Source organism: Alosa sapidissima, chromosome 18 (genome assembly GCF_018492685.1).
Source record: "Alosa sapidissima isolate fAloSap1 chromosome 18, fAloSap1.pri, whole genome shotgun sequence".
Classification (NCBI taxonomy): Eukaryota; Metazoa; Chordata; class Actinopteri; order Clupeiformes; family Clupeidae; genus Alosa; species Alosa sapidissima.
In genome coordinates this window covers 32142131-32165593 of record NC_055974.1, presented here as the reverse complement: position 1 = coordinate 32165593, position 23463 = coordinate 32142131, and the positions used below count along the sequence as shown (strand labels likewise).

Below are 23463 nucleotides of genomic sequence, written 5' to 3'. Positions count from 1 at the left end.
AATAAGGGATTACAATACTGTATAAACACAAACAGGCCCTAATAAGGGATTACAGTACAGTATAAACACAAACAGGCCCTAATAAGGGATTACAATACCGTATAAACACAAACAGGCCCTAATATATGAAGAGTTTGGTTCCAAAACGCTATATCCACCATTTGAATGAATGTTCATAAAACATTTTGTTTTCCAATTAATTTCAGTATAACTGTAATTTGGAATTGTTATTTGATTTATCTGTACTCAATCAAAACAACACAACTGCAATCTGATTGATATTACCTGAAATACACGATTAAATAACAGAGATATAGCGTTTTGGAATCAAACTCTTCATATATATATATATATATATATATATATATACCAGTCAAAAGTTTGGAGACACTTAGACATTTCCATTACACTCCATTATAAACAGAATACCAGCTGAGATGAGTTGCATTGTATTTTTTTTTTTAGATGTCATGGCTCAGTCCGTGACACAGGGCACCAGTTTTCTGATTGCATTATGTTCTTACATAATTGCAAAAGGGTTCTCGACCGTTATAGAATGAAATGGCTGATCTTTAATGCAATATCTACATTATCCATTATCAGCAACCATTCATCCAATGTTGCAAAGGCACATTCTGTTCACTAATCTGTTATAATTTTAAAAGGCTAATTAAAAAACATTGGACAACCCTTTTGCAATGATGTAAGCACATAATGTGATCTGAAAACTGCTGCCCTAATTAAAAAACAAACAATGCAACTGATTTCAGCTGGTATTCTGTCTATAATGGAGATTTCTGTCTATAATGGACATTTCTAAGTGTCTCCAAACTTTTGACTGGTAGAGTATATATATACACACATACATACATACTGTATGTATGTATAGTAACCTAAACACAGCCTACATGTAGACACATTGTATACAGTATGTAACCTGAACATAATATATATGTAACCTTAACACAGCCTACACGTAGAAACATTGTTCTTCGTAGAAACATTGTATATGTAACCTAAACATAATATATACAGTATGTAACCTAAACAGCCTACACATATAAACATTGTACAGTGGGGGCGCTTATGGATTCACACTTCCAGAGCTTTCAAGTGTCTGTGAAAGGAAACAAGAGAAAAAGAAAGCAAACATTAAAACGGGCCCTGTCTATCAGTAATAGGAAAAAATACTCCATATAGACAACGAAAAGAAAACCCACAATATAGTCTAATCACATGCAGTAGTCAGAGGTGCAGATGCGTACTAATATATGACAATGGATCAAACCTTTTGTTAATATCTGTGTTAATAGTGTCATATGACAGGATCTCATTTCAATGCTAGTACAGTTTTGCACTGAATTGTAGAATATGAGCATGCCATTCATTCAAAGCGAGAGAGCAGCAATTTCAAAACATCACATTCGTCCGGGCTCTACCCTATGTAAGGTAGTGGTGTCTCATTTCCAAGGGGAATATTTTCACCCCTGTCTTGCCACTCTTTCGAGGAACAAGGTGTAAGACGAAGGGGGTGGGGTAAGACACACTAATGGGCCTAAATCTACATTGTTGTTCGCAGCAGCTCTTACCTTCCGGCGCCCATTGCCCCCTCTTCTGTCTGGTGCAACTCGCAAATAGTTTGCCATCAGGCTACCAATAGACGCTTCAGAGGTGCCAGGCTGTGACTTCTGGATGGCACCTGAAAAATTGAACAGTAACTGCCATATATCTTGCCAATACTGATCAAAATAAAAAATCATGTAGAGAATACGCTTTATCATTACAAAAAAAATTATTAAAAACATATTCAATGACATAAGTCGGTCAAAAGCTGTAGGTGATGTAGGAGCACAAATAGAAAATATAATTACCTATCATGACCTTGTAGAGATTCATACTTCTAAACGGGAGTTTGTCCCCAGCCCCATCCATATTCATAATGGACATGAGGCCATTTGTGAGCACTCTGTCAATAAATAATAAACAAAGTTTAACAACAAGAAATGTGAAATAAGAGGTACGTTGTTCAGAGGTACACACAGAGCACACAGTGAGGTGAAGCACACAATTAACCTAAACAATAGGCTGCCCGTTACTGCACAAAGACAGGAGAAGATTGTCTCATCGTACCTAGCTCTAACATGAGGGAGACTGTGAATAAGCTAATTTCACAAAATGTTGGCGTGCTCATTTAAGAAAAAAAAAGTTCCTACATTTGAAGATATTAACAGCACAACTTCAGAGACTGACCTTTTCATTACATTATTTACATTTTCTCGTGGGGTAGCGCCACCAATCTTTGACATCTGAGCTGTCTGAAGGAAGAATTTTGCAAATATGCAGAAATGTATATGAGGTACAAGAATATGTGAATAAGATATTGCATATGGAATAATTACATCTGTTTGCAAAGGTTTGTTTTCCTTTTTGGCAGTAACCTACCATGCGTTTTTGTGTTTCATGGCTAGCTAGCTGTCTGTTCAGCTCCTGAAAGCTGGTTTACAGAGTCAATGACCTGTAAATGGAACTGGGAATGGGGAGACTCGTAAAAACGGCCAGCTTCAGAGAGCTTTGCTCTCATATCAGTTAGTAAATACAGCACTCGCTTTTGGAACTCTGAAAGTCAGACCAAAGACAGCAATATCACATCATATTCTTGGATTTGCTCCTGTGTTTCTCCTGTGTGGACTTGGATTTGCTCTTGGTGTTTCTCCTGTATGGACATAACTTTCTTCGGCGGCAGTGGCAGGGAGGGGCCTGTTTGATTGCAAACAGTGTGACAACATTAAGCAACTGACTTCACTTACAAAACTGTACATTTACATGTTGATGTTTTTTTTTTTTTCCTTTTTCTTTATTTTTTTTACAGCAAATTACAAACAAAAAACAAATGGACATAAAGGACAAAGAAAGAAAGAAAGGGGAAAAAAACACACTCACACACAAAAGATGTAACCCCCACCCCCTTTACTCCCCAAAAAGAGACAGCCATCCAGATATCAATATATTATCGCAAATCTTACCCAGATCTTCTATTTATCCCATCCTTCTGCTTCTTTAACTTTTACCCATCTTTCCATATATTGTTTCCTGTCCATATCATATGCCATTAAGCACTCTGTCATCGAGTAAGACCTAACATATTGTTTAAATCTGGGTAGGTTAAGGCATTTTAGCTCTTCTGTTCTAATTATAAATAATTTCCCCAAAAAGATAACAATATTTTTTATACTAGTTCCATTTTTCTCCAAGTCACCCAGTAGTACTGTACATAAATCCAACTGAAAATCTTCATTACATGAGGACAACCATTTTGTAACCTCAGTCCAAAAAAAAATAAAAATGTTGATGTTGATGTTTTAGTTTAAGATATAATTGGCCTACTTACCATGTCCCAGTGAATTTGCCTCAGAAGTCAATTGGCGATTCCTCTTCTTTATTTCTCTCCCTCCAAACAGCACCAACCCACATGACAAAACCTTGACAGAGAGGTAAAATCTTTAGTCTGGATTCAGGCCAGTGCAAGTACGAGAACTCTTACACTACTATATCGTTGTGCTTATCTATACTTGTCAATGTTACCGACTGAGGCAGGAGGCAGCTCGGCGGTGGATGCTGAGTGGGAGGTGGCAGCTCAATAGCGGTAGTGGCTGAGTGAGTAACAGGTGGCAGCACAGTGGTGAAGGCTGAGGGTGGAGGCTGAGTGAGAGGCAGGTGGCAGCACAGTGGTTACAGACCTGCGAACTCAGAAGGGCTGAAAAAGGTGACACATTCACACACATCAAGAAACATTACTGGTGCTAATAGAAATCACATCGCGAATGCAGCATAAAAACTACACCTCCCATCAACGTTAGCAGTTCCGCATAGCTAGTCGCTTCAAATTCAAGAGTGCAAAGAAAAAGTGGAAAGTTAGACTAGCCAGCCAAGATGCAACGATAGAAGAACTAATCTCTTCAATCCACCGAATTCATCGGATATCGGAGGAACAGGATGAGATTCTGAGAATGCAGTGAGAGAAGGAAGGTAACATCCCTTTTAGTCCAGTTGACATATCAGCACAATATGCAAAATATAGCTGTAGTGGACAGGCACAAAAGTATTAACAAAATGTAGAAAAATAGAACGGACTGAAAATTAAGTAGGCACTGAATATAGTTATTTTCGCGCAGTTCCGATGTGTTAGGCTATAGGCTACATAATTCACACCACGCCAACTGTCACAGATCGCGCAGCAGGGTATTTCTCTGTCGCTAACATGAGTGAAACACCCTAGGCTACTGGCCGATGTAGGCTAACTGAGTTGTGTGGGCTACATAGCAAACAAACAGAAGAGCATTGTCATGATCTCGTGACTGTTAACTTGGCAGAACCAAACTCTTGCAATACTGCCAAGACATATGCCTATTAATGAATGCTAGTTCATTGTTAGCATTGTTCGCGTCTCCACCCTGACCATGTTGACATATGAATAGTGGATTGAAATGAATTATTATTACGACTTGTTTTTTGAAGGCAGCCCAATGATGGTGGGGGCTAAAGGTGTAGCAGGTGGCAACTATGCGGCAGCAGTGTGGTGGAGGCAGAGTGAGTAGCAGGCGGCAGCAGTGTGGTGGAGGCAGAGTGAGTAGCAGGTGGCAGCAGTGTGGTGGAGGCAGAGTGAGTAGCAGGCGGCAGCAGTGTGGTGGAGGCAGAGTGAGTAGCAGGTGGCAGCAGTGTGGTGGAGGCTGAAGCAGTCCATTGGTGGTGGTGGCTCTGGACCTGGAACGATTGCGTGGTGTTTCCATGGTGCTACACCTGGAACCATGACGTGGTGTTTCCATGGTGCAGGACCTGAGTGGCAACAGTGTGAGGAACTTTGAGATCAGTAGGTTTTGCTTTTATGTAGTTCGGTTTTTGTTTTTCCCTCACAAGTTAGCTGTCTGTTAAGCTGTTGAAGTTGGTCTACAGAGTCAATCATTTCAATGTGGAACTGGGAATCTGGGGGTTGAAGGCAGCCCAATGATGGAGGGGGCTAAAGGTGTAGCAGGTGGTAACTCGGCGGTGGCTGAGTGAGTGGCAGGTTAAGTGCAGTTCGTTTGTAGCTGTTCCTGGTGGCCCAGTTCGGCAGTGGAGGCAGAGTGAGTGGCTGGTGGCAGCAGTGTGGTAGAGGCAGAGTGAGTAGCAGGTGGTAGCAGTGTGGTGGAGGCTGAAGCAGTCTATTGGTGGTGGTGGCTCTGGACCTGGTGTTTCCGTGGTGCTAGACCTGGAACCATGACGTGGTGGTGGTGGCAGAGTGAGTGGCAGGTGGTAGCAGTGTGGTGAAGACTCAGGCAGGAGGCAGCCCAATGGCGGTGGGACCTATAGGTGTAGCAGGTGGCAGTTCAGTGGTGAAGGCTGAGGCAGGTGGCAGTCCAGTGGTGGTGGAGACGTACAGTTCAACTTCGTTCTACTCCATGTAGCATTGGAAATAGAACATACCCTGAGTTGGTTGCCTCACGGCGGAGTGGCAGGCAGACAACTTTACGGTGTAACTTGTGCCTCGTGATCAGTTGGCGCTTTGCTCTGCTGAGGTCTCTAACACGAACGATGTTGAGTAGTCTGGAATCACAGGGGTCATCAAAGAAACTCTCTGTATCATTATGTTGTATCACATCACAAACCAAAGAGCCGTCTGAACGTTTTTCCTTCACAAAGGCAAAATCCTTGTTGTCCAGAAGGAAACAGCCATCCCTTAATGTGGTAGATACACAAGTGAACATCTCTTTGGCTACAGCTACACCTCTGTGTGTCGTTGACTTCTCCAGCTCTGTTAAGCGTTTGGCAACCTGAGCGATAGGATTTCGACTTTGCCTGACCATTTTCTTCAGTGTCCAGAGGTAATTTTCAAATGGAAAGCTTGAAACATTGTTCAGGGAACACTGGAAATGCTCAACATTGTCTGGCAGGTGGGTCAGCGAGTGTACATTGTACACAGCAAAGGTTTTTCCATAAATCTCTTCAGACTTTTCAACAAAGTACACAGTCAAATCTCTGGCATACCCTAAATACTCATTCCGCAGCACATCATCAGAGTTTAACAGAATTGACATGACGACTGTGAGTGCAAGAAAATGCTTGTAGACAGTAGGCGCAAGAACATCCCTCAAAACTACTGGTCCTGTGTAAAGAAGGAACTGTCTGAATTCGGTTGCCTTCCACCTGTCAAGTTCCTGCAAACCCCTTGGCTGGCGAGAAAACTCCCTTGGCAACTTTCCATTCAATGATTTCAGATGATCTGAAATCCTGCTCCTTTGTTGAAATGACAATTTGCATGTATTTGGCCCTTGCTTCATGAAATGCAACATTCTCCGAACCACACCCAAACACACCAAGTGCATGTAGTCCAAGGAAAACCCATGGATGCACGAGATTCCAGCAACAGACAGTGGGGATATCTTAACTTGATGATAATCATACACCAACTGAGTGAAACAGTCTTCAGTCCTTGGAACTGCATCTGGTTCTTTGGCCCCAAGAACAACCCTTCCGTCATAAGTGCCTCTGATAGTGCATCGCTCACAAGAATGGTAACTGTTGTGGTTCTTGATGCACTTCAAGAATGCCCTGGCAGGAGCATCACATATGAATGCTTTCACAGACAGTGAAATTGCTTCGCCTCCATGAACAACGCCATCTTCCTGCAACTGCTGCAACTCCTGGAGGAAGTCACTTAAGTAGTCCTCCACTGAATTTGGTTTAGAACCTCCACAGTAGATGGCCACAATGAAAGGAACAAAGTTGTCAAAGTTGCAGAGTATGGGCCACATTTGCAAGTTGGAAGATTTAAACAGTGGCACACCATCAATGTTAAAGCACAAATGTAGGTGCTCAACGATTCCTGGATGCTGAGACAAAACATTTAATATGCCAGAAGCAACACCAAAGTAGGCATAGTGTCCACCACATTTTTCAACTGTTACCACTTTCTTTGGTGTTTGCAACAGTGTTCGGGAATCCTTTGGGAGCCGATGTCCTTGTCGCCTTAGGATCTCTAACATCTCATTAAGAGCAGTTCGCTTGCAGCTGTTCCTGGTGGCCCAGGCTGCAAGCTCCTCACCCAGATCAGGAACAGTTTCTTCTGAGGACTCATCGGACAGAATTTGGGTGTCTGAGTCAGACCACACCACATCTGAGTATTCAATATCTGAGTGATCAGGTAACAATGAAGGTGAAAATACCTCCTCATCCACACTCTCCAGCATTCCATCCTCTTCACTCAAGTCAGCCAGTGCAAGGACTTCAGCAGTACGCTTCCTCCAGTTCCTTAGATAAGCCATCACACTGCAGCGATTCTGCAAGAAACATTTTAAATATTGCTCACGGTAATTCACCTCCACATCAGTTTGTGCGCTGTGCGCGCCCTTTCAGCAGTACGCTTCCTGTAGTTCCTTAGATATGCCATCACACTGCAGCGATTCTGCAAGAAACGTTTTAATGGCTGTGGCTCCTTCACGTCCTGACGTCAGTGAATTGCAAGTGAGTGACTAGCGACAGTGTATGAATCATTTTCATATCTATAGAGTAAAAGCTCAACGCAGATAAACGGCTAAGCTGTAGCGACCAAATCAAAGTTTGTGAGGTAAACATATGCTTAGTTTCGCGGGTAACTTACAAAGGACTATGGTAGGCTAATTGGAAGAAACCAAAAATTATAAGCACGACAGTGCGTTTCTACATCGCCAAACCAGATGCTCATTGGATTTTAAAAAAAAATGCTACATGTCAAATTATTTTCAATCAAGCCTTAGTTAGACACGTCATATTGAACATGCCAACATGGTCAGGGAGGAGACGCGAACACAACCTATTAACAATTACCGGTAGTCCAGCTGCGGAAAACACCCGCTTGGATGGCACAGAAGTCGCAGGCACACTCAAGTAGGATTGCTAACTTTGCCAGGTGGGGACATTTATTCTAGTTGGCCTTCCACTGTCATGGGGTAAGCGACTAAGCATTCATTGGTGGGCATATGTCTTGGCAGTATTGCAAGAGTTCGGTTCTGCAGAGTTAGCACTCACGAGGTCATGACAATGCTCTTCTGTTGTTTGTTTACTATGTAGCCTACACAACACAGGTAGCCTAGATTGGGCAGTAGCCTAGGGGGTTTCACTCATGTCAAGAGACAGGGAAGTACCCTGCTGCGCGATCTGTGACAGTTGGCGCGGCGTGTATTATGTAGCCTATAGCCTAACAATTATTTTGAGGAAGTAGTATAGCCAACCATGCTCAAGTAGCTCAGTGTAGCCAGATGGGCCTTATGTACGCCTGTACTTGTGTGTCATTTTCAGCCAACTGGAATGGTATGTGGGGAAGCTAGTTAGGACCATACAAATCAATGAGGAAATAGCTAAGTATATGGACATTTAGTGTGTAAGTACCAATATTGCTAGTAGGACCATACAAATCAATGTGGAAATAGCTAAGTATATGGACATTTAGTGTGTAAGTACCAATATTGTCCCAAGTCCCATTCACAGAATAAATGCATGTAGTTACAGGTGTTTTACGAACACCAAAATAAACATTTACAATAAAAAATAGATTTTAGCGCCCCCTCAGGTGAAACAGAACAGCATTTTGCTCCTTTTATCAGGCATTAAAGGAGAAGTTCGGTGTGATATTGACCTAAAGTGTGTTGAAACATGATACCGAGTAGGGGTGTCACGATTCTCCAAATCCTCGATTCGATGCAATTTTCGATTTTAAAGTCACGACACGATTTTTTTTTAATATTACTATTAATGCATTCCTTATGTTATTTACTCTTTTTGGCCTTTTCCTTTTCTGTTTCGGGGGGCTTTTATTTTGAATGATAATTTGATCGTTTCAGCACACTCCAAAGAGACCCAAGTTTAGTATTCATGGAATATGTACTTATCAATGTGCATTTTAAGCCTTAAAGTAACTTTGGACTGTAACTAGATCATCTTTTCACTTGCTAAGTTGAGTAGGCTAAGTTAGTTTTATTTGACGTGAATGAATGAATACTTCCACACCGGTTCAAAGTAGCAATAGGAGCTTTGATTTCGGTAGGTTGATGTGTATATTTTAACTCAGCCTAAAATGAGAGGAGTGTTGACACTGCAGTTCAGCATGTGCGCGTCTTGGCATACATGCTGGATGTGACATTGTTAACTGTGGCCGTTAATCATTAACTAACCTAAATCTGTGAGACTGAAGGCTCTCACGTATTTCTTAAAGTGACAGGCACTCAATTACACCTACACACAACCAATGTGTACTGAATTAGCCCTACACACCACATTAAAGATATTTCTAAGTGTAATACTTTAAAAATCAATATGAAGTATTCAAATTACAAATTTTGTTTAGCCACTAATAATTATGCAGATTATAAAATACTATACATTATTAACAAAATAACTTTATATGAATTCCAAAATATATCAAATAGAAACATGAGATAAGCCATCATTTTCCATAGAGTTAAGTTGTAATTAAACAATTGCAAAAATGATTGCCATAATCTGATTACACCCAAAATACGTTACAAAATTGTATTATTTGGTAACATTTAAGTTACTGATATTGTTTATGGCACAGGTGACATTTTACATTTTGGCCCTTCAGTTGAGTTCAAAATAAAATGGACATCATGAAATAACAAACACTTGACTTTTTGTTTTAATTAGTCGTTTAGATTAATTGACTAATCGAAAGATGAAAATTAGTTATTAGTTGTTAGTGGCCTACTGCAACTGGATTGATGAAAAGTAATGTAGTTGCAAACATCTCACCTGGCTACTTGTATTTGGGAAGAGCAAATGCTATCAGCATGATCATGTTATTTGGTTGTTGTTGTAGAACAAGGAAAGGAATATCCAGTGTTTCCTCTACATTTATTTTAGCATGGCGGGCCGCCACGGTTTAAATCCTATCCCTCTCAAGCCCTCTGAAGTCACATTAAATGGGATACGATTCAGGAACTAATTTATTTAAACCTCACTGACCAGAAAAATTAATGTCTCTGTTTCATAGCAGAGTTATTGCTAATCACACCATTTAACATGACATTGATCAACTAGAATTTTTTTTTTTAAATCCCGGGAGTGACACCCCCAGGTTTTTTCATATGGTAGCCTTGTAACCTTTTTTTTTCCGGGGGGCTGATGGGCTGCTGCCACTTTTATATTTGATTTAGTTTTTATAGTATATTTAGAATTTAGCATTTTAGTATTTTAATATCATGTTTATCTTCTACTGTCTCTATTGTACAGTGGAGTATTCTTGTATATTACTTTTTCTGCTGTAAGTGCATGTTGTGTGTGATGTCTGTATGCTACTGAGACCTTGAATTTCCCCTTGGGGATCAATAAAGTATCTATCTATCTATCTATTTAAAAAAATCTAGAGGAAACACTAAATCTAAAATGTCATGGGACAGTGTATGTGGATGGCTACTTAACGCTGATATTCAAATCTGTGAAGGCTTCCGGTGTTGGTGCTCTGAAAGAATTGAAAATATTTCACATGCTTAGGAAATCATTTTACAATCATTGTTAATTTGTTAACTCCTTATCAGCCTATATGAACCAATGAAAAACAAAACAGATGATTCACAGATGAAACTAAGGTAGTCCATCATTAAGTCTCTGTTATATGCAGGTGTGCCAGTCCACGTGTTACTATACATCATTAAGACAGTAAGACTTGAGAAAGGCCACAGGCCGAAACGTTGGTTGTATTAAACTACTGGCATATGAGCTGCTAGAGTGTGCGGTCTCCCTTTGTTCATCACTATACATCATTAACCACCTTAGTCCAGACTACTGAAGTTTAGAAACAAAGTACTATGCAAGAATGACTGTTTTGGAAAACAGTCAGAACTATAGCAGGCTATTTCAAACAAAAAATACTTACAGGCTACCAGAGATTGTTTTCACATTGTTGCAAATTTACTGATGATGCATCATTCCACTAAATTATTTGTCTTCTCTATCATCAAGTTATTCAATAGGCTAAACATACAGCCTTGACTCAAAACAACTTTTAGGCTTATGTCATTTTGATCTATAAGAAATGGCACAGCCATGTCACAGCCAATGCAGCCATGCTTAAATTCTGCTCTCTACACATTTCTTATATTATATAATATAATATTCAGTATTCATTATTGAATGCTTATAGCTGGAATTATGTACATTGTCAAAAATGAGACTACGGGAGTTACTCCCTTCTAGTGGTACCTATTGACAAAAATAGGGGGTAGCTCAAGGACTAGAGTGCCTATTCATGGAAGAGGCCTGCGTGTTGGAAGTATTTTTCAGCTAAAGAGACACTGAAAACATGTTTTAATCTGTATACCATTAACATTGCATAACAAATAACAAAGTAAAACATTAATTTGTATGTTTTAATGTTTTGAGTACCAAAACCAGACGTATTTTGGGTGTAATCAGATTATGGCAATCATTTTTGCAATTGTTTAATTACAACTTAACTCTATGTCCTCACTTGAACTCATTTGCCAGGATGGACGACGCTGAGTATAGAACGTGCTGGCAGCGACAGCTAACATGCAAACGAGCAGTGACGGGACGCACACGCCATACAATCGGCCTGACATTTTGAATGAACTTAAATTAACTACCTAGCAACAATTCCAACACCCACAAGTTAAGAATGTCTTCAGAGAGTTACACTTGATAAGCATGATAGGTCTACTTTCGGCGCATCAACAATTAAAATGGAGGGGCAGCGTGACTATTTCGGGAAAGGCTTTGATTCATCTCAAAAGAAAGTTCACTTTCTCCATCATTGAACTCTTGAATTACAGTGACGGTACAAACCAATATCTGTAATGCAGTAGGTAATTAACTTTACGTTAGCAGTAGTGTTTACGTTTTATGCAAAAAATATATGGTTTATATAACAAACCCTTCACATTTGAGAGAGACTGAACAAAAATATGACTTTATTGTATAGTTTTAGATGGGGAATTCAGGGGAATTTTCATAAAAACGAAAAGAAAAAAAAAAAAAACGAAAAACTGATGCATTTAGTCCACATTAACTGTGCTAAAAAAGTAAAGTGAATGGGTGTCCAACTCTTGAAATATCGTGCATCTCCTTCCGTGCAATCCCCGCCCCACCCCCACCTCCACCTTTTTCCCACCAGTAGTGTTATATGTAGATAATATACACTACTTACAGTATTTGAAGTAGCTGCACTACCATGATAAATAGTTTAGTTTTGGCACACAGTACACAAAGACACTTCTGCCATCATACCGGAATAAACTATAGTTAAGCTAACCTCAGGGTAAGTTAGCTAGCTAGCTAGCACAGGTAGCTGCTAACGTTAAACGCATGGCAATAAAATTATTCGACATAATTCGGAAAATTACACCCCTTAAAGTTCAGTAGCCTATGTATAGGATAGTGTAGTAACACAATAACAACAATAGCATGCTAGCTTGTTACTTACCAGGATTTGGAAGTGAAGGAATGTCGAAGTTGAAGTTTTGAATGTCGAAGTTGAAGATCTCAGTCATGCAGACAGTCAGTACAGTAGACAGACAGTAGCAGTAGTGGTAGTCTGTGTGTGAGAGCGTTAGAAACTATGCCGATCTGCTACATTTTCGCGGGATATGGGCAGGATGTGTCGTCTTTTTGTAGTCAGTTTGTAGTCCATGATTATTTAAACAAATCAGCTTCAATTTCAGAGTAATTTGATTTACATTTATAGTAGCCTATATGCAATTTTAGTGTCTGCTGTCATTTTGAACTGTGAACTAAATGTAAACATGCCATTTAAATAAATAAAAACACACATGTAAAAACATACACATACATTCGGATTCCTAGGTCTTTTAGATGTTGAAAAGGAGTCGTTGATTTACAATGATCAATAAACATACCTTTTCAGACATTTAAACAGACATTGTTTTGACATAAATTTAACATCAATTAGATGTCTAATTTCTTGACATCAAATCAACGTTGATTTAATGTCAATGATATTGACCTGAGACATAGGGACCAGAAAAAACATGTCAGATTGATACTTTTGTTGGGCCTCTTTACAACCACAAGGAAATAATTACAAAATATAATGAAATTATATATATTCATGCATGTCATACATGGTGGTCAAAATCTTGACTACTTGTTGATGTCAAATTGACGTCAAGGTGCCCGCTGGGAACTGTACACTTTATGAATTTGAAGGTATATGAAATAGAAACATATGAAATAAGCCATAATTTTCTGTGTGTGTGGAAAGAGTCAAGCAGAATCTAAGATGCCCACTGGTGTGAATGATAACACTATATTCAATATTACTGATGATGTCAAGGTGGTCTGGGCCCCCAAATCAAATAGATTTTTTAAGAATTATCGAAGAAGTATCGAAATCGCTATTCTTGATGTGGTATCGGTAGCGAAACAATAATTTTGGTATCGTGACAACTACACTAGTCTAATTTCTTGGAATATGCGCAAACAATACTTTGGGTTTTCGCACTGGCAGCAATGAATCAACATAATCAGTCAAAAGGAGAGGACAGCACATCATGAGGAAGTGTTGTTTTAATTGTCATTATGGATTTGATCTGGTGTTTTACAACCGCATAATGGGTGTGATGTAGGTCTTAATTTTCATGTAAGTGGTCTTAAAAAGGTCTTAAAAAAAGTATTATTTAGGGTGGTCAAACCTGGGGAAACCCTGTAATGGAAAGAAGATACCGAAGGCTTTTTTGCCATATTGAGCAGCTTTACTTTCTTGTCCATAACTTGTCTAGGTTATGACACATTTTATTGTTCTTTGTCCTTTGGACAGTGCCTGGTGAGCTCGAACAACAAGGCTTTGAATCAGTTTACACCAGATTTGCCCTTCAATGAGACTGTGTGACATGTTCCAGCAATACTCATCACTTAAACCTCACTGATCACAGAAGAAATGTTCCTGTTGAAACCCACTATCAGAACTAAACAAGGCAACGCTGCATTTAGTTGTTATGCGTCCTGACTATGGAGCCAGCTCAAACAAATGTCTTACTTTGTATTTTTGAGTGGCTCACAAACTAACAATGTTCTATTTTCTGCTCTTCTCTCCCTCCTCCCTTTGGTTGGTTCCACCACCAGGATAAAAGATGCAGATTGACCAGCCCACGCTTTCATCCACCATTGTACACAGTATGGCACGCTTTGGCACAAGTTCAGTTTGTTTATGTTATTGTTTATTAGTTCATTTCTCCATGTTGTATGATTTATAGATAGTCTTAAATTGTCATTGTGCAGTTGGTCCGTACAATGCAATTTGCTTGTGCAGCTTTTAAAAATAATACTCACATACACACTCACACACAAAAAATAAATAAATAAGAATTTATACATTATACAAAGAACATATCAAGGCATTAACATGCTTCCATTGCTTGAAGTCCATTTTAAAGTGCATCTGTGCAAGCTCCCATTGCTTAAAGTCCATTTTTAAAGTACAACTGTTTTGCTTTGTTTTATAAAATAAAAGTTTGAAATGCTATGGAGTGCCCTATTTTTTGACCCTCAAACTGATATCTCAATTGTAACTCCTACTTCTCAACAGTTTCTCATTGCAATGTCTCCTCATTTGCTCTATTATTTCTCCTAAGGAGAAACAAGTTGTAAATGAGACTACACTCAAACATATAAGAGATCTCCCGTATTTCTCCTGATTCTCAAACTAATATCTCTTATGTGACTCCATCTGCTCTATTATTTCTACTAAGGAGAAACAAGTTGTAAATGAGACTACACTCAAACATATAAGAGATCTCCCGTATTTCTCCTGCTTCTCAAACTAATATCTCTTATGTGACTCCTACTTGTCTTATTGTTATGTGTCTCATCTTTTGCTTGTTTTATTTCTCCTAAGGCAAAATTAGGAGAAATAATTGTGACAAAAGTAATACTTAAATGATCCTTAAAAGATAATCACCATTTTGCCTCTTTAGCAACAGAAGGGATACAAATGAGAAGCAAAAGTTTCCTCTGGGCTGTCTGTAACTCTACATGTCTCCTAATGCCGTTGTTGTCTGTTTTTCTGCTTTATTTCTTTTTTGTTTCTTTATTTTATTCTGTACAGCAAATATTTGCTCATTTTGGCCGATGCCGATATTTACAAGCTCATTTTGGCCGATGCCGATATTCACCTCTAATTTTTATTAATTGAAAAGTCTCCTGTACTACAATTAAACTGTTATTATGATAGTGTAGGCTACTTGCTGTTGATTGACATTAAAAACTTTACTTTGATTCAACCCTGTATCATTTTAGAAATATACATACACTCATGAAAAATATTTAAATTATTTCAAATATGGCACATTTATTAAGTAGCCTAAAATTGTCACATAAACATGTAAATGTCATACTTTAACAGTAGCCTACAAGACAGTTCCCCAAGAAGTGTTGTTGACAATATGACTCATTGTTCTCAATGAACAGAAATGCAGCTGTAACCCTGTAAGCTTAAAATGTCAGCCTTCATTCTGGACTTCATGAACCTCAAGCTAGCTTTCTAACGTTAGCTAACGTTACACATTTTAGAAACTGATTGCCATTGTAAACAAAAGCTTAGCAATGCGTCGTCACGGTTTTAGCTGGTTTAGCACGGTTTTGAGGATGATGGCTCTTAAGATGTGTAATTAAATTGTTAACGTTAAAAGAGTATGGATTTACCCCCTCCTCGCATCACTGGTACTTTACAAGCCCTGCAAATAGCAGTTTTGTTATCAGTTTCTAGAATTTGAAAATACTGCCACACAACCATGTTGAAGTATGTTGTTGGCACTCATAGTAACGTAAACAGTTGCTTCACGTGCACATAATTAACAGGTCACCTTATCGGCCAGGCACATTGGCAGAAATGTCCATATCGCCCGATGCCGATAATTAAGTTATGAAGCTTTTATCTGCAGATACCGATATCGGGCTGATAATTAAGTTATTAAGCTGTTATCTGCAGATACCGATGTCGGGCCGATATCATCGTGCATCCCTAGTTATAAGGATTGATTTCTTAAAACACACTCACCCGCCCTACACACGCACGCACACACACACACTGTTCCATTGTGCTTGTAGGGGTGGGGGTAGACCCAGGAGGAGATGTGTGTGTGTGTGTGTGCGTGAAATATGGGCCATCCTGCCCAAGCAGAAGAGCAGTGAGATTTCCAGGGGCAGACACACACTCAAACACACACCACACTCTCACACACACACACCACACTCACACACAGACACACCACACTCACACTCACACTCACACCTCATCTCCTCCTTTTATTTCCCCCTCAACCATGAAGATCAATTCAGAACAGATTGGACAGGAGAGGAGAGGGGGAGCAGCCAGACGTGCAGAGAGAGAGGGAGGAGAGAGGGATGGGGTGGAGAGAGAGGGGTGGAGAGGGGGAGAGAGAGGGATGGGGTGGAGAGGCGGAGAGAGAGGGATGGGGTGGAGATGGAGGGGGAGAGAGAAATAGAGAGAGTGAGATGAGCAAGACAGACTGAGAGAGGGAGAAAAGGTTGTTTTTCTTTCCTGTTCTATTTTTCAATTCTGTGGAGACCTGCCGTGATGGCCTAACACACACAGAGCGATGGCCTAACACACACACACACACACACAGCAATGGCCTAAAACACACACACACACAGTGACAGTCTTACGCACATACGCAGTGAGAGTCTTACGCGCACACACACACACACAGTGATGGCCTAACACACACATGCACACACACAGACACACAGTGACAGTCTTACGCACACACATACACAGACACACACACACTGTGACAGCCTAACTTTGGTTGTAGTCATTTGCCTCCATCTCTGTCTCACAGCACGTGTCAATGTTTTTTTTCTGTCTGAATTTTATTCTCTTTCTCTGTGTGTGTGTGTGTGTGTCAGAGAGGGAGAGGGAGTGTGTAATGAGTAGTGTATGTGTGTCTGTGTATGTGCGTGTCAGAGGGAGGGTGTGTGTGTGGGGGAGAGGGAGTGTGTAATGAGTAATTTATTCTTTGAGTGTCTTTGTCTGTTTTCTGTGTTAACTTCATTTGCATTTTAACTACTCTGATAATGACTTGCACTGTGTGTGTGTGTGTGAGAAAGAATACAAGAGGAAGGATAAGTGTGTGTGTGTGTGAGTACAAGAGGTAATCTTAGTTTATCTCTATTCAGAGTTTATTCCCAGCTACTCTTGCTAGAGTCACCATTTTGCTTGTCTTTATTACGCTTCAGTTACATGCCTGGTGTAGCTCATACCTAAGGCATGATCCATTGGATGAAGGTGACTTAAAGTATGATTCATTTCCTTACGGTGGCACATTGCATTCACATAATAATAAAAAAAAATATCAGGTTATCTCGTAATTATGAGAAGATCTTGATTGAGATAATTATCTCGTAATTACGACATCAGAATCCCATAGCCATCTTCCACCACATGTTCAGTTTATTTTTGGTCGGTTGGTTGTAAGGCTACTCGAAAGCTATTCGAAGCAGGTAAGCTGAATAACTTCCAACACAAACTAAGTTTTGAATGAATAGACATCTCCTTGATAGTAAACTGAATCCGCAGGCTTAGCCTAACGGTTTTGTTTTTTCGACTGTCGTTCACGTTAGTCTGTAGCTTCATCTATGGCCGGGCTAACAGGTGCCATTTAGTGCTAACGATACGATTAACGTTAATGTCTGCAGGGTGACACGATGAATAGTGACGATGGACGTGGTGTCTCCGAAGACAGAGTCGAAAGGATACAAAAAGACAAGGTGAGACAAAATCGCTTAGTGCTATGTACAATGTTAGCGCCGCTGTTGTTGCAGGCAGCTCACTGCGCCGGGATTAGTGTGTGCTTCACCTCACTGTGTGCTGAGTGTGTTTCACTAATTCACGGATTGGGATAAATGCAGAGACCAAATTTCCCTCACGGGATCAAAAGAGTATACTTACTTATACAACTTAATTAGCTGTAACGTAGGCTAAAGTGTGACGAGCTAGCCTAGCCTCATTAGTTCTAGCCTACGCGACTATATTGCTGACATAGAACCAGCCAGTTGATACTATGTGTTTTGATACCCACTGTCCGAAAACATGAAGGGAAATAGGACTGAGAAAATAGCTTGCTAGGAATAGGTGAAACTTAGCCAGCCACCTCACCACCGACATCATTGCAGCAGCTAGGCCTACCACAGGTAGGCTACTGTAACATAAGATTAGCGACCTCAAAGCAAACGGACACAAACCACTAACGCCTCAGGTGTACTTTGGAGTGGGTAAGACTGTCTTTAGTGGCAGGCTAGCACATACCGTTGACTTGCGCTAGACTAGCACCTGCGAACTCTGCAATTAGAAGGACTGGATGAAACGTGCTGAAAACGGTCTCCACTGATAAATATCACACTTGCTTACTTGGAAATAAGGTCTTATGTCCAAAATCCTGAACCACCCCTTTAATGCCCCTTCCGCTTCTAGGCCAATATGGATGTGATAATGTCCCGTTTCACATCATGCCAGCCAAACCATTATGAAAACATGCACATCAGTCAGAATCCAACACTAATTCGTCTGCCATCTAATATTGTTTCCGTGTGATGACCGGGTGCATGCACAAGTGCATAGGCATACACCAAAGTCTCCCAAGTTGACGGTATTAGATTATATTAGTCAACATTTATTTTGAGAATGTGACAAGAATGAGAGATTCAAGGATTGTCCACACTTCCAAACGTAGGCTAGGCTACCAATGACCGTTTTATCAATATGGAATTACTGTGCTTGACTTGACAGCAAACTCCCCAGACCTGATAAACTGGGGAATGTGAAGGGCTATGCTGCTCATTTTGGCTAGATTGTGATGTAAATGAGGCTAATGCAATTATGAAAACCGGAATTATTCACGTTTGCTCCCATTTGAACTATTATATTGCTCTACATTGGTCAGTAGCCTATTCAATGAACTAGAGCTTAAACTCATCAACTTGAACTAGGCTACTATGAGAAACTCCCAGTGCAAAGTAAATAATCTGAGCAGGTTGCAGAATGTGCTTTCTAAAGTCACTATATTAGGCCTGTTCACCTAAATTAACCAGAACTGCTCAGGTGTCATTACCAATTTGGGCAGATTTTGGTAAATATGGGGCCACACACACATCAAATGCACGTCTGGGCCCCGCCCATCCAAGAGGAAATATGTATTTAAATGTTGACTACAATTCTCTAATAAGAAAGTCATGGGCCATGAGTGCTCACGTTGCTTTATTACACAACACCAACAAAATCATGGAAAGAGCTGCTTATTAAAGATTTAAGGGTTTAAAAATGGCTGTCAGTCACCAGTGCCAATCTCTGGAGATGGACTGCTTGCAGCTGAATGGTTTACATCAGTACAAATTTGGTATGACACCTAGTGTCCTTGTGTCCTCACTTTTTTAGTCACTGCAGCCACCAGAGCATGTACACAGTGATGTGCCTTTTTACATTCAACAGTTCCCAGTACAACCCTTTTTGCAACCACGGTGAATAAGTTCATAGCAAGCCTGTGCTGGCCATAGATCAGCATGACAAAACATTGTTTTACTGTCTATGGTTACATTACCACACTTATGGTAATTTGAGGGGCCACCTGGTGATAGTAGCCCAGGCTACAAGCCTCATGACCCTGACACGTTTGTGTTCAGACTGTCAGGCCAATAGCTTCTCCACATTACAACTCGACACGCCCTCGCTTGTGAAAACGTCACCAATACGACCCATTTTCAAACAGGATAAGCAGAAAGTCGCGTATCTCTCCTCTACTGTAGCCTATGCTATCGAAATCAGTCACCTATTTCTGTCCTTTTACGTGTATGTCACTTAATAGTCTATTCATTTCTAAACAAACCAAGACGGTGGATTCCTAAAAATGCAAGCACACATAACATAGGTGTATCTAAATGAGCTATGTACCATAAATGACATTTTACTGTGAATAAATATAAACTTATTAATAATCACTTCTATTTCATATTATTTGTTAGTAATCCAAAATTTCTCCTTCCCTATGTTAATTAACTCATAAGTTCACTTTTAATTTTAAACTACTGTGCTACATGGCGACCTCTGGACAGAGTTAGCCTAATTACAGAATGGAATGGCTATGATGTTTGCCTATCATGTTTCTCGACTTCACACACAACAACGGGTTCACCCTGCCTTCACCTTGACCCCACCCCTAGCCCCGCTCTTGCACCAAGTGGCCCAACGTTTAGGGTGGGCCAGAAATCAGGGCCCAGTAGCCCAGTAACCAATATAGCCCCCAAGTGGCACCAGTTAGCACCCGCAGCCGAAGGTGTGGAAGCAATTATCCCCGGCACGGCCTGGCCTAGCTCGCTTTGGCTCGACGGTCTGAAGCCTGTTATTGTTGTAAGGTGAAGGCCTTTACAAATTACCAGATGCTATAGTGACTTTAGAATGCTCTTTATGTAGCCTGTTTAAGTATTTACATTGCATTGGGAGTTTTTGATTGTAGTTCAAGTTCAACTACCGGTAGGCCTACATTTCTGTAATGTCCTTGTTATCTTGACTGTTCTTGTCGTGAGCTCTCTCTCCCTGTCTGTTAACGAGCCTTCATTGCTCTCAATTATCTGCCACTCCCAGTCTCTGCTCTGCCTGATTAGCCGCACCTGTCCCTACCCTTGCTCTCTCGTTGACCTGCCAGCTGCACTGCATTTCCTGTTAACCATCCCCTGTATTTAAAGCCTTGTTTTTCAGTCCACCTTTGTTAGAACGTCTGCAAAGCCTGCACCTGTAACCTGCACGTCTACGCGCTACGCTGACTCCTGCTTGTATACCCGGACCCGCTTGACTCCCCTCTGCTCTCCTGCCGCGGTAACTCGGCCTGCCTGCCACCTTTACTATTGCGAGTTCTGCCTTGGCTTTGTCTGTGCTGCTGCCTTGTTTCGCCTGCCCTGTTCCTCTGCTCTCCTGTTGTGTGTTTGTGTTCCCCAGGACTTCCAGGCCCCTGGCGTGTAAGCCCAGACCCTTCGTCCCCACCAACGTTTGACGCTTCTCTGCCACTGGGACACACCCACACACTCCTTTCCCCCCAACCGTTTAATAAACTGAAAGAAACGTGACTCACTTGTGGTCCTCGTCTGTCTTGCCCGTGACTGTTCTCTATGATGTTGACCTCTGAGAACGGTATCTGTATTATAAATGAGTTTCCCATGTCCTGAAAAATGGAAATACATATTTAGTTAATTTGTATTAGGCTATTTGTTTGATCTGCCCTGTTTAGTTCACAGATACACATTGGCTATTAAAGGCATAGACAATGCATCCCTTGAGCATTATTTACCAGTGTATGGGGACAGGATTGCCACAAGGCGATATTGTATGGACAAATAGAAGACAGTACAGCAAAGACGTCACTTCTGGAAAAACTGCGACAGAGAATGAGGACCACAGCAACTCATCATGATGAGGCATCTGAACCGGGACCTGCGCCTGTACGAACAAGAAGATTTGACAGGTCTAGAAATGCTGTCAAAACCACAAGGAAAATTGAGCTGGGGTGTATCCATGAGGGAAAGCAAGTACGGAAGCGTGGGGGGGGGCACAAGGGTACAAGGGTACTGGATGTAAACAAGCATGCGGTCAAAGCAGAGTTATTGTCTCATGCGAAGGAACGTTTTTTTCCACATGGCAAGTCAAAAAAAGGAAAATGGGAAGAGTTCCTTCACCATGTGTATGATTTCAAGGAATCCAAACTCGATGACAACACAAGTGTTGGTGAGCTGTACGAAGTGTCAAAGTTTGGAATTTTACGGTTTTGTCTATACACAACTGGTCGAGTACATGAATCAGACATAGAGGAAGAAGGTGAAATAGACAGCTGGAGCGACACTATTGGAGATTTCTCACCCTGCTCAGCAGCAAGACATGTCAACCATTCAGATTTCTCACCCTGCTCAGCAGCAAGACATGTCAACCATTCAGATTTCTCACCCTGCTCAGCAGCAAGACATGTCAACCATTCAGATTTCTCACCCTGCTCAGCAGCAAGACATGCCAACCATTCAGATTTCTCACCCTGCTCAGCAGCAAGACATGTCAACCATTCAGATTTCTCACCCTGCTCAGCAGCAAGACATGTCAACCATTCAGATTTCTCACCCTGCTCAGCAGCAAGACATGTCAACCATTCAGATTTCTCACCCTGCTCAGCAGCAAGACATGTCAACCATTCAGATTTCTCACCCTGCTCAGCAGCAAGACATGTCAACCATTCAGATTTCTCACCCTGCTCAGCAGCAAGACATGCCAACCATTCAGATTTCTCACCCTGCTCAGCAGCAAGACATGCCAACCATTCAGATTTCTCACCCTGCTCAGCAGCAAGACATGTCAACCATTCAGGCACAATCACCAAGTACTGATAGTCATGTCACCAGCTTAGCAAATTCATCTGATTCTGAAGTCATAGATCTTATGTCCCCAATGTCTGATTCAGAGGTGGTCATAGGACCCGGAGTAACTACACCCTCTACAAGCCAGCTGGATGACACTCTTCCATTTTGGCCTGACATAGACTCACCAGTCAGCAGTGTCGGCCTTTCCACAAGCAGCCCTGTCTTAAAGGAGAATTCCGGTGTGATATTGACCTAAAGTGTATTGAAACATGATGCCGAGTGTGAACGTATGTCTCATAGCCCATCTCGGCTTGTCCCCTGCACTCCAAAATCTGGCGCTAGTTAGCCGATGCTACCAACAGCTTTTTCAGTAGTGGTGCTTCGGCATCGGGCTAGCCATGCAAATAAATCACTGTTTTACACCCATTTACGAGGCTCAATGTATCTCCACACTTCATTGGTAGACTTCCGAGGGATGCATGGATGCATTTCCACTGAATTATTTTTGGAATCTGATCCCTTATCATACCTGTTCATTCTTACTCGTTGCTCGACTTATCGTGACTAAATTCAAGATGGCTGCAAACGCTAAACTTCGTGAAGATACTGTCTGTATAAATCGTCTTGTAAGTAAACTACCAGTGCTTTTTCAAAGTTCTCAATGTCTCGTTTTAAATGTCAGGGCCCTCGGAAGTCTACCAATGAAGTGTGGAGATACATTGAGCCTCGTAAATGGCTGTAAAACAGTGATTTATTTGCATGGCTAGCCCGATGCCGAAGCACCACTACTGAAAAAGCTGTTGGTAGCATCGGCTAACTAGCGCCAGATTTTGGAGTGCAGGGGACAAGTCGAGATGGGCTATGAGACATACGTTCACACTCGGTATCATGTTTCAATACACTTTAGGTCAATATCACACCGGAATTCTCCTTTAACGCCCCTTTCAGACTTGGTTCCAGAGGAAATCTTCAATGCCCCCTCTACATCCACTCCTGTGCCAGCAGACCCAATTGAAGATGATTTAAGCTATGAGATAATATCAGTGC

General features: G+C 41.0%; 1 protein-coding gene across 7 annotated transcripts; it reads right to left on the bottom strand.

The window, feature by feature from the left end:
* Nucleotides 1-826: 826 nt before the first annotated feature.
* On the bottom strand, nucleotides 827-12556 carry LOC121690429. Of its 7 annotated transcripts, none has more exons than XR_006025062.1 (10): nucleotides 12470-12556; nucleotides 10450-10489; nucleotides 3583-3754; nucleotides 3389-3479; nucleotides 2443-2757; nucleotides 2251-2315; nucleotides 1872-1966; nucleotides 1590-1699; nucleotides 1044-1117; nucleotides 827-937 (listed from the first exon to the last, which is right to left on the bottom strand). XR_006025062.1 is itself a non-coding variant. In XM_042070979.1 (4 exons), exon 4 carries the CDS (start codon nucleotides 7017-7019, stop codon nucleotides 5418-5420), a length of 1602 nt encoding a protein of 533 aa, XP_041926913.1. In that variant the 5' UTR covers nucleotides 7020-7129; nucleotides 7200-7313; nucleotides 10450-10489; nucleotides 12470-12556; the 3' UTR covers nucleotides 4958-5417. The 7 variants fall into 7 exon arrangements, 4 of the variants coding, with proteins under 4 accessions (XP_041926913.1, XP_041926914.1, XP_041926911.1 ...); XR_006025063.1 differs by having other exon boundaries at nucleotides 2262-2315; XM_042070979.1 differs by lacking the exons at nucleotides 827-937; nucleotides 1044-1117; nucleotides 1590-1699; ... (3 more) ...; nucleotides 3389-3479; nucleotides 3583-3754 and adding exons at nucleotides 4958-7129; nucleotides 7200-7313.
* Nucleotides 12557-23463: the final 10907 nt, after the last annotated feature.

Bases quoted from the DNA above. Each gene is read 5' to 3' on its own strand.
- LOC121690429 (XM_042070977.1), bottom strand. From the start codon at position 7,298: ATGGCTTATCTAAGGAACTGGAGGAAGCGTACTGCTGAAGTCCTTGCA.